This window comes from Myotis myotis, unplaced genomic scaffold (genome assembly GCF_014108235.1).
Source record: "Myotis myotis isolate mMyoMyo1 unplaced genomic scaffold, mMyoMyo1.p scaffold_m19_p_18, whole genome shotgun sequence".
Classification (NCBI taxonomy): domain Eukaryota; kingdom Metazoa; phylum Chordata; class Mammalia; order Chiroptera; family Vespertilionidae; genus Myotis; species Myotis myotis.
This window is the reverse complement of record NW_023416322.1, coordinates 21459848-21472039: the sequence shown is the minus strand read 5'-3', so window position 1 is coordinate 21472039 and position 12192 is coordinate 21459848. Positions and strand designations below refer to the sequence as shown.

The window sequence follows — 12192 nt, the reverse complement described above, 5'->3', positions numbered from 1 at the left end:
GGAAACAAACTATCCTAGTTCAGCGGCAATTATAAAACAAACATTGTAGTCTGCTGGCCAGAGATCCTTTAAGTTAAATACTGAAAAAACACAGTACTCAACCTCACTTAGAAGTAGCTGCAGGCTAATGAGTTTGTCTTTTGTTACAAAGAACTAGTTGCACTGGGTCAGGAGGCAGCCACCTAAAGAATGTAATGCTCTTTATAGCCTAGAAGTTTTAAACATTTCACTGAGTTTCCATTTTTGAAGACTTTAAACGTTATAAGAAACCTAATGTTGTAATATGCTTATCATTACCAAAAATAAGTGGAAATCTATGTATAAAATTATTTCAGAAATTTAACATTTTTTAAACCTAAACTCTTATGCTATATGTCACTTCCTTCTGCTCTACAACATGGCGCCTCTTGTCTGAATAAGGTTATTCTTATGGTTGATATGAAATAAATGCAAACATAACTCTGGCCTGTGGGGCGGGGGCACACACACACACACACACACACACACACACACACACACACACTGTAAACTTGGACAAGTCACCTTTACCTACCTCTGGCCCCGTGCTTCTGCTATGAAATTAGGCTGCTGGAGAGAGAATTACTAGTTGTTGAGCACTATAACTATGCTAATATATTTCATTAAATCAGGAAATGTGATTCAATAACTCAGTAGCTGGGGAAACACAAATTTAGGCATCTCAATTGACTCGGCTTAGTACTTCAGCACTAAGTGGTAGACTGGGGGATTAAACTCTTAACTCCAGAGCATTATGCCACACTCTCACTGGAGTATATAATTGCTGATTGCTGCTGCTAGGTAATACCTTTGGGCTCCCTCTTCTGTACATACCATGTGCTTTCCCCTCGATGTTGATGTAGCTCAGTGATGGCAAACCTTTTGAGCTCGGCGTGTCAGCATTTTGAAAAACCCTAACTTAAATCTGGTGCCGTGTCACATATAGACATTTTTTGATATTTGCAGCCATAGTAAAACAAAGACTTATATTTTTGATATTTATTTTATATATTTAAATGCCATTTAACAAAGAAAAATCAACCAAAAAACGAGTTCGCGTGTCATAGGTTCACCATCACTGATGTAGCTTGTACTTTATTGCTGGGGTCCAACCCCAGCAGGTCCAGGGGTCCCCAAAGGTGTGGATGGAGTCGGCAAAGAAGGAATGACACGGAGACAGCGTTCAGTTGATCAGCAGCCTAGCCAGGATCTCCAGCCAAGTTCTGGTCTGGATCTCCAGCGAAGTTCTGGTTAGGATCTCCAGCCAGGTTCTGTGTCCATGTTCTCTTGCTAGGTTCTCCAGCCAGGTTCTGTAGCCATGTTCCCTCACTAGGTTCTCCAGCCAGGTTCTTTCCAGGTTCTCCAGCCAGGTTCAGTCACCAGGTTCTAGTCAGGTTCTCTTGCCATGTTCTATCCAGGTTCTGTAGCCAGGTTCTGTCTCTAGGTTCTTCAGCCAGGTTCTCTCGCTAGGTTCTGTCTCTAGGTTCTGTTGCCAGTTTCTGTCCAGGATCTTTTGCCATGTTCTCTCCAGCGAAGTTCTTCTGTCTCTAGGTTCTGTGTAGGTTCTGTCTTATAAGTTCTGTCTTCTAAGTTCTGTCTTGTTACATCTGTATTTATACCATTTGATTCCAATCCTATCAATCTCTATTCCAAAGGTTAGGGCGTTTCTTATCTCCATTCCAGGGAGTAAAGATTATGTAGCTTAAGCATGATTGTTCATAGTTAAAGTGATTAATTACCCGCCTGGCACTTAGTTAAGAGGTTTTATTCCCTCCCTAACTTCAGGGGAAAATCCCTACCTGGGGAAACAACCTTTCTCAGAGACCTTGGTTAAAACACATAGTGCCAAGAAGGTGAGCAAACATATTAAGAACAGTATGCCATATATGCCAGGTCCCTTGAAACAGCAAGCATGGACCGGCTCCCGGTACTTTATCTTTCTGATACTCTACTGTCAACTGTTGATCCATATATCCTTATTTAAAATCAGCTTAGTTTCTGGCTCTTTTGCAGAATTGTTTCTTTAAATTCCTGTGACATACATAGATACCAAGGGTTGCAAACTCAAGGGCCTATAAAGACAAATGCTCACCACAAGAAGGCAGCAGAGCCCTAACTGGTGTGTGCCTCGGTTGGTGGGAGCATTGTCCTGTGCACCAAAAGGTAGTGGTTCGATTCCCAGTCAGGGCACATACCCAGATTGCAGGTTCGATCCCAGTTAGGGCATGTGCGGGAGTCAACCGATCAATGTGTGTCTCTCTCCCTCTCCCCCTCTCTCTTTCCCTTCCTCTCTCTAAAAATCAATTTTTTAAAAAAGAGCAAGAATGAGGTAGGTGATGTAATAAGTGAAGTAAATCAGACCATAACAGGAAAATGAGGATTATGACAAACTGATATTATTATAGTTGTGGAGTCTGCACCCTTTTCTGCTGTACCTCATTATTGCAGATCTCCCCATTTTTTAGGAAAAGAAAGGTTTGAGGTATTTCCTGTGATACTTGCTGATTTTACAAACACTGGGACAGATGGACTGCCAGCTTCTGGCCTCTGATTTATATTACGTAACACATTGCATGAGCATTCAGCAATCATGTTTTATTCACTAGTCATTTAATCTGGGAAAATATGAGTAGTAAATTCCTCCTGAGTTTTTTCACTAGAGTGAGTTGAGCTTTCAAACTTTAGCAATTAGTAATATCACTAAGCACAGCAGGAAATTGGAATGGCAAGTGTTTAGGAACAAATAACAGTTAGTTTGGCTGGAAAATAAGTCAGGAGATCATGTCTACAGAGAGATTTGGGAAGTCATTGGCAAGTAGGTGGTAGTTGAAGCTGCAGAAGTAAAATAATCCAGAAAAAGTACATGTAAAGTAGGAAGATTAATGAAAGAACCATGAGGAATACCAAATTCCAGGGAACATGAGGAAAAAAAACAAGAACAGAGGAGAGTAGGAAGGTTCTAGCCAGTTAAGACCAAGGAACAAAGGGAATAGTAAAAAGACTACAGAGAGAAAGGAAGAGACCGAAATGTTTAAAGATCTAATAATGAGGAGGCCATTTATCCCTTTACCAGAATAAGTTCCAGCAGTGAGATATAAATACTGACTTCAGATTAGATTGTAGGTTGAAGAGTAACTGGATAAAATTTAACTGCCAAGGGGGTTCATTTCTACAGTATATTAAGAACTTAGAAATCAGTAAGAAAAAGACAACCCAGAGGGGGAAAATGGACAAAAGACATTTCATGGAAATATAAACATTTAATATCATTATTAATCAAGGAAATGAAAATTAAAACAGTGATATTTTACACTCACAAGATTGGCAAAAATTAAGGAGCTGATAATATCAAGTGTAGATCAGTAGAAACTTACATACTGTCAGTGGAAGTATGAATTGATACAGCTTTAAAAACCAAAGCAATGATCCCTGCCCAGGTGGCTCGATTGGTTGGTTGCAGCATCATCCCATGCACCAAAAGGTTGCTGGTTCTGTTCCCAATTAGGGCACATACCTGAGTTTGGGGTTGGATCCCCACTTAGGGCACATGTGGAAGACCACTGATTGATATTGCTCAAGAGCCAGGACACCCGCGCGCGCTCTCTCTCTCTCTCTCAGCATGTCCTTGGGTGAGAATTTTTTTAAAGCCATACTTTAAGGTAGTATCAGAAGAAGACTTCTACCAAAAATAAAAAATAAAAAAGGTTGGAGCAAAAGTAGGTTTATAGTTGTGAGTGTGTGAAACACAGAGTTTATTCTTGTATCATTATTCATTAATTATTGTATTATTTTCCATTTGAACAGCTGTGAACCTGATTTTGTCACACCCTGTATTTCCAAGTTTGGCCCCAATGCCATGGAAATGTAGGCCTCAGTGGCCGTGTTTTTACAAGGCTGCAGTGTATTCATAATGCTACATTCTAAATATGGCATATACTGAAATACATCTATAAGCTAGCTTTTTCCCCCTTCACTTTGCCATACTCTTCCAAACTACAAGTAGGAAAACTCTCATTTATCTAATTTCATTCCAGGTATCTATTTGTCAGACTTAACTTACATTGATTCAGCATACCCGTCAACTGGCAGCATTCTAGAAAGTGAGCAGAGATCAAATTTGATGAATAACATCCTTCGAATAATATCTGATTTACAGCAGTCTTGTGAATATGGTAAGTTTCTGAAGGATGATAATAAGCCATTATGTTGTGATTCTGCTAATTCATTTACACACAATGAAGGCCACTTTTCACATAGCAGGAAACATCTTAACACAAAGGATGACAGTGACTGTTTTATTTCACGTTTAATATTTAGCATCCAGTTTAAGATCTCGCTTTTAAGATATTAAAGTATTTCTTAGTTAAAATTTTAAGTTTTTTCTTTGCTCTTTTGTTATTTTGTAACAACTTTGCTAACATAATTTACAAAATTATTTTCTATTCATCCCATTTGATCTCCCTGATCTATTATGGAAACAGTTCTTATATTTGTCAGTTAGGGAAGGAGCTAAGACCCTTGACCTTGGTAACAGTTTATTCACTTTTCTTGAGTTTGATATTGAGTAAATAATTTTTTTCCAAGTTCTACTTTGTGGAAGCACATGTATAGAAACAGCTTACACAAGCCCAGATGATTAGAAAAGGTTGTGTGTGTTTTTTAATATTTTAATAATGTTGGAATTCTTTTAATTTGATAGGGAATTAATTAAATATAGGCTACTGACATAATTTTTATGGTATTATAAAACAGTGAGTTTACACTGTTAATTACTTTAAAATAAATTTGTCTTAAAGCTAACTTTACTATGTCTAAACTTTTAAGAAAACCTCAAAAACTTCTTACAAGTTGGGGGGGGGGGTGAATCTTACTGAAAGTTAAATCAAACTATCTGTTGTCCTTTTCTCATTTTTTTTTAAACATACCAAATTATAATGTTAAATTAATGTTTGAAATTTCTAAGTAGGGGAAGAAAAACTACATTTACAAATGGGAGCCAGGCTTCTTTAAAAGAAAACAAAACTGCCTTACATCTTGCCTTTAGATGAGATTTTAAGATAAGTCACAATGACATCTGATTTTTTTTTTTCTAAGAAATTTCTCAAATATGATGGACTTTGTAAATGGGGCTATTTGGGTTTTGTGGAGGTTTCTTTAATCTATACAACTTTCATTCTTATTTTAAATAAACTTTTCCTCAGTAATGTCCTTCTAAAATTAATTTAAATTTGGAGCCAGGTGGCCTTAATTCACCTTTAAATATCATTTTCTCAGCTTAATTTTTAAAACTGTGCTTGAGATGTACTTTATCAGATGTTTAATTACTTACTACATTTTGCCTAGATATCCCCATGTTGCCTCACGTCCAAAAATATCTGAACTCTGTTCAGTATATAGAAGAACTACAAAAGTTTGTGGAAGATGATAATTACAAGTAGGTTGGATCTTCAAAAATGGTTTGTATAACTGTCCTACCCCCACTCATCCCAATGTATTTAAACATCTAAGTCTTCCATCATATCACCTAAGTGCCTGATCCAGCCATATATTTGCAGTGGTAAAGGTATTTACATGTATTTCTCTTTAATAACACTTGACATGATTGAGTCAATGTACAAATATTTCATCTGTGTGTTTTTTAAGATTTTTAATTGATTTTTAGAGAGAGAGAAAGAAAGAAATATCAATGTGAGAATGAAACATCAATTAGCTGCCTCCTGCACACCCCCTAACTGGATATCAAACCCACAACCTGGGCATGTGCCTTGACCTGGAATTGAACCTGCAACCTTCAGTGCATGGGTCGATGCCCAACCAACTGAGCCACACTGGCCAGGGCTCATTTATCCTTTTATTAAAAACTATTTCATCTTTCTCAGATTGTTAATAGTTATGTTTGATAATTCTAGTTTAAATGTCTTCCGTTATTTATTCAAGCATTGAATCTTTATGGAAATTTATCTTTTAATAGACTGAAAAATTAATGAAACCGTCTACAAGTAGAAAAGTTACTCCTTTTTTAATGATGATTTTTGACACATCTTTGAACTTTCTTGGAATAGTTTTTGTGATTTGAGAGAATATTGAACCTTCTTGCCTTTGGGTTGGATATATAGTTGTATATAGCACCACACTTACCCTTTTCTTTATTAGAGCAAGTCCTTTATTAAAGATTTTAAAAATCATTATTAAAATAGTGTTCATTTCCTTCTCATTACCATCCACAGTACTGACCAAGGTGGGAGGGAATTTGGAATTAACCTTTTGTATTTTTCAGTGGTATGCTATACATCACAGCTGCCAGCTTTTTTCTAAACATGAGAGAGTAAAGAACTTATTTCCCTTTAGGATTCTGTGTAGGGTTTTTTGCTTCATTTGTTAATTTAAAAAAATATATTTTGTGTTCAGCTTTATTATGCCAGTTGTTCCTAAGTTTAAAATTTAACTTGGTGTGTCTTCCACCAATATTTTTTCCAATCAAAGTCTTTAAAATTTGATCACATTGAAAGAGTAGGTTACTTTTCAGTATTAATGCATTATATAAAAATGTTTTTATCTCATATGATAGTGATGATCAACTTCCTTGTTTCATAACTTCAATAATTTTTAAAGAATTTTGCAGAATACAATTAATACCAGTAAAAGGCTAAAATTTCTGAAAAATGCTTAAGCGGCGCAATCTAATGCAAAACACATCCACAAAACAGATGGTTACAAAACAGTTCAAACAGTACTATAATCGAGATATGCCCAGTATGTTATGGGAGCATAGATAAGGGAGGACCCGACTCAGCTTTACGTGGGAAAAGTGAAGAGAAACCTGAACAGCTTCAGGAGACAGTGTCACCTGAGGCTGAATCCGAGTAGGAATTAGCTCCGTGTTGAAGGGTAAGGAAAGGTGTTCCAGGGGAGGGAATGATCAAACATTGAGTTTGCTGCAGGACTCCAACCCACTTGGTGGTGGGGGGGCATCAGATGGGATACTGAAGGAGATAGATTGTTTTTCTAAAGCTGCAGTTATGTTGCGTGAGCCTACTAATTAAATGTGTTGAAAATCAGAGCATTTTAAGATAGGAGCCATTAAAGTAATTAGGGGAAAAGTGTATCTTTCTGATGAAAGAGATTTAAATAAAAATGATATTTCATTTATCCAAATGCCTCTGTTTTGGGCAACTTCATCTATATAGGCAGTCAGTGTGGATATTACAAATTACATGCATAGGATTTAATCAGGATGGAATTCTATAGAAGTTCTTTCATTTTAATACTGAACATAATTTTGTTCATTGACTCAGCATCACTGCTCTTACGTTAGTGTTTGATGATGATACATCTTTTTCATTGACTCAGCATCACTGTTATCTCACGGTATTTTGATGATGATAAAGGCACTGACACTGGCCAGCCTTCACTGCTGCACTTTTATGATGCTCCACTTCTGTGCGGCTGCCCGTGATGTGCTGCTGCTGCTGATAGCCCTGTGATTCACCCATAGCTTCCTTGCTGTTTCTTCTGTTTTGCTTCTGTGTCAGGAAATGTAGTTATTTTGTTTACTTCTTTGTCTTACATCTACTAGACTATGATCTTCAGGAGGGCAGGGCCACCATGTCTGCCTTCGTCTCTTATTATATTCCATGAGACCAAAGTGCCCAACACAAAGTAGATGCTCAGTGACTATTAAATGAATGAGTTCAGTGTAGTCTGCAGCCCAGGTGATTAAACTGCTCTGTAAAAAGAAAGCAGAGAGTTCTAGTTAATCATATTCAACACATGCATTTAATACTGTCCAATGATTGGAATATAAGGATATGTAATCCCCTCTTAGGTTACCAAAGAAGTGATAAGTTAAAGACCTATAATAGATTTATCATTATGAATGTCACTTGTATTATGTAATTTCATAAATCCAGTTGACAGAATGCTAAAAATAAAATGGCTTCATTAATTTTCAGACAAATGCATCTAATAGGCTTTGTGGACTACACCAAAGAATTTTCCACAATGGCTTTAGTATCCTATTTCATGAAATAGTTTCCATTGATAGGAATCATAATCTCTTTTTGCTGTGGAATTCAAAACTATGCCTGTGATCCTATATGGAAGTTAAGTACCAACTAATAAACTGTGACTTAGGGCAGGGATTTATCAGGAATTTTGCAAGCAACCCTTTTTATTTGTATAGACCTGTCTTTTGATGAGTTGGTTAGTTTTTTGTATGGTGAGTTTTAAATAAGGTGTTTTTTAAACTTTCAGTGCTACAGAAGTCATTAGCCCTTCTAGTAAAGATTCTAGGAAGAATTTGCATAATATATTTAATAATATATGTGAAAGTTCCTGAATTAAGTATCAGTTATCAATATAACTTCCAGTGTAAATCACCTTTTAGTCATTCATCAAATATCTTTAAAAGTGATGAATTGTTTGACAACGTTGGGGTAGTTTTGGGAGATTTTTCTGTTTTTAAATGTGACTCTTTAATGTTTATTCCCCTTTCTAATATTTCTTAGAATAACCATAAGATCAGCTTCGTGTGAAAGAGATAGGAGACTTAACTATTCAAGTTTGCGTTCAAAGAAAAATATGTAGCTGAGACTCTTTTATTAAAATGTTTTTAGTTAATTTGTGGGAAAATACATGATGTTAATATTAGCTTGTCAAATGTTGGTCATTTTATGTGTTTTGTTTCTTTTTGGAATTCAGGCTTTCATTAAAGATAGAACCAGGGACAAGCACACCACGCTCTGCTGCTTCTAGGGAAGACTTAGTAGGTTAGTGCATTTTCTCTTGTTACCATAATAAATCGGGTAACCTAATGGGAAGGAAAATGTTGCAAAGTAAGTAAATACTTAGCACATTTTATACTGCATGCAACATTTACTTTTAGTATTAAAATACATGTTTTTTTCTGCTTGGGCTTTTTTGGTTTTTAATTAAAAAAATTGTTACTTGTAGTTTGTCAATAATGTAAAAAAAAAGATATTCTGTCATATTAACCAGTGTTACCCCAATAAATTTAATTTTAAAAGAAGAAAAAAAGATATTCTGACTAATCAAGGAAAATAGATACCACGGACAGAAAATAACAGATAAATGTTTATAAATATCTATTTTAATTTTTTTAAGACTACACTGTGCTAGACTATGAGTATTGATTACATTAGAAATTTCTGTGGTCAAATGGAAAATTCTATTTCAAATAATTAAGTCAATTTTAGTGAGTTAATTTTTTTAAATTTTACTTTAATACTGGGTCAAGTACTGAAATATTTTAAAATATAGTCATAGTCCTTAATTTACCTGTTGCATTACAATGAGGGTATTACATATATACCACGCATATTAAAAAATATAAAATTGAAGACTACTCATTATTTAGTAAATAATTGATAAGTGCCTTTTTTAAAATTTCAATCACAGACCTTGGTAATAAGCTTCATATTACTCTGTGTTCTAAAAAACATTTGAAGAGCCATCTAATAATGTATGAAGGAAGCGAGAGAACAAACCATGGCTGTGTTTCGTGGGGAGAGTATTCCTAGCCAAGGAAAACATTTCTAGCCAAATCTCTTACATTTGCTTTTCTTACAGTGATATTTTGCAAATCTGTGTACTTTGGAATTGTGTTTTTTATCTTACCTAAAAGGAAGCTGGAAGTAAGAGTAAAGAAGCTGCCTGTAAACTAAAAAATAGAGCTGTGAACCAGAGCGGGGAGACCTGAGTGCTCAGTCCAGGTGTCACCTGTGGTGGGAGACCCTGAGCCCAATTCTGTTCATTCTGCTTCTGCCTCTGTAACGGGGGAAATAGTTATACTGCCTACTTAGTGCACATCAGAGAGACAGGAATCAGTAGATTTTGTGTGCTTTGGGATTTTGTGTTTTAAGACTTACAGAACTATTTCTCATCTTCAGTTAATTAAGTGGAATTAACATCTTAAAAGTTAAACCACTTTTTATATGAAGGGATTAAAATAGGAGGACAATCTTAAAATTTCTCTCCCCCCCCCCCCTTTTTTTAAATTGACCCCTTAGGTCCTGAACTGGGATCTCCACAAAGTGGAAGAAGTGTGGCAGCGGAAGGAGCCTTGTTACCTCACACACTGCCATCCCCTCGGAACCTGATTCCACATGGACATAGGAAGTGCCATAGCCTGGGTTATAAGTCAGCATTTTTCATTTTCTCTTTCTAATTTGTAAATCATTTTCAGTTCATTTATTTTCTGTTTATTTTATTAAACAGAAAATAGTGTCCTCATAATTTTTTTGTATACTGTAGTATACAGTATACAGGAAAATATCTTGTTTGCCTAAAATCATTTATTTCTTCCTTTACCTTAATTTGGAAATGAGTTTTTCCCCAACAGTGCCTTCACATTTTAGGGAGATAAATGAGTATCAGAGAGCATCATCATAAATGAAATCAGGAAAGCAATATACTATTTTACTTTTAAATTATAACCCTTTTTTTGTATCAAGACAATTAATGCTTGTCACCATAAATTAAGGTTTATATAAATTATTCTTTCTATTCCTAAATATAAACAGTGGGAAATGATTTTATGTTTAATTTCTTAAGCTTTGCAAGATCTTTTTTTTTTTTTTTTTTTCAAAACAGGGCCTATGGTTCACCTTTGCCATGATTTTTGTGAAAATATAATACCTATTTTTCCAAAGTGAGTGTGAAAACAATTTTTTAATAGACTGGAGACTTAAAGCATTCTCTATTACATCAGTAGATATGGCCTTGTTTCCTAAAATACTTTCCCTACACTCTTAGTTTGAGACCTTCATGCTAAATAAAATCTGTGTGTTATCATTAGTATGAGAGTTCAGAAGTTCAGGACAGTGGGTAAATCTTTTACTAGTATTTCCTGGATCTTTACATAGGAGTATCTTTTATATCCTGAATTAGTAACAGTAATGAAATATTTTTCTTTCTTTCCAGTTTCATTCATAAAATGAACACAGCAGAGTTTAAGAGTGCGACATTCCCAAATGCAGGGCCAACGCATCTATTAGATGATAGCGTCATGGAGCCCCACGCACCATCTCGAGGTCAAGCTGAAAGTTCAACTCTGTCTAGTGGAATATCAATAGGTGAGAAATATTTCTCTGGAGGGTTCCAACTTATTTAAAATGTGGTGTTTAACAAAATTCAGCCGGAAAAATATCATTATCCCTACTACAAATACAGACAGTTCTCAGGTTACATTGGACTCAACTTACATCGTTTCGTGGTTATGTCGCCATCTCCCATTTATAAAAAAAAAAAAAAGTTCCGTCATTTCAACATATGTACATAAGTGCTTTATGTTTTTTATTATTTATTTACCACAAGTAAAGGTCAGGAATTGTTATATTTTCAATTTTTTTTACTGTTTCACTTCATTACTTCTGTGTATGTGCTCCATGTGAGTGACGTAGGTGCTTATATAGGTGGGTTCCACCTTACGGCGAAAATCGCGTTACGTTGCGCCGTGGGAACGGATTTCTGACATAACCCAAGGACCTACTGTACAGGAAATTTGAGTAAAGCAAAGTAGCTATTAGACATAGGCTCATCTCATTAGTAATATTGAAGTTAATAATTCGTGATGGTGCCCTGGCTAGTGGGGCTCAGTTGGTTGAGCGTTGTCCCATGCACCGAGAGGTCGCCGGTTCAAAGTAATGCCATCGACCTCTAAGAATTTCATAATTATATTGGTCTTATATTATGACAGACCTAGTAAGGAAAAATGTTGTACTTATATGCATTGTCTGATCATACAAGAAATTTGTTTACTAACAGAATGAATTTGAGTTATAAGTAGACATGCAAAAATATTTTTATGTTAATTTATTTTCTTATCAACTGTATTCCAATATATTGTAAAATAAATTTAGCAGCAATAATATTAGAATGAAGAATTAATATGTGGGCGAAGCACAGCTAGAGAAACTTTTTAAAATTAAAAAACTCAAACTGAAATTCTGATGTTTAAAAAATAGAATAACTTGTAATTTTAGGTAGCAGTGATGGTTCTGAACTAAGTGAAGAGACCTCATGGCCTGCTTTTGAAAGGTAAGAAAATTGTCCATTTGAACTGCTCTGAGTTTTTGTTTTTTGGTCTGTCTGAAAGTATATGAATAATATAGTTCACCTATGACAATATGATATTTAAGAGATAATATTTATTAC

The 12192-nt window shown here is 35.4% G+C and overlaps 1 protein-coding gene across 10 annotated transcripts in view; it reads left to right on the top strand.

The window, feature by feature from the left end:
• The window catches only part of RALGPS2 (Ral GEF with PH domain and SH3 binding motif 2), a 130787-nt gene that overhangs the window by 101811 nt on the left and 16784 nt on the right, over nt 1–12192 (top strand). For all 10 annotated transcript variants that reach the window (XM_036342247.1, XM_036342242.1, XM_036342243.1 and 7 more), the window contains 6 exons: nt 4053–4190; nt 5362–5452; nt 8719–8786; nt 10047–10176; nt 10960–11111; nt 12021–12075. In XM_036342247.1, coding sequence (XP_036198140.1) covers nt 4053–4190; nt 5362–5452; nt 8719–8786; nt 10047–10176; nt 10960–11111; nt 12021–12075 — 634 coding nt within the window. The remainder of the gene's footprint in view (nt 1–4052; nt 4191–5361; nt 5453–8718; nt 8787–10046; nt 10177–10959; nt 11112–12020; nt 12076–12192) is intronic.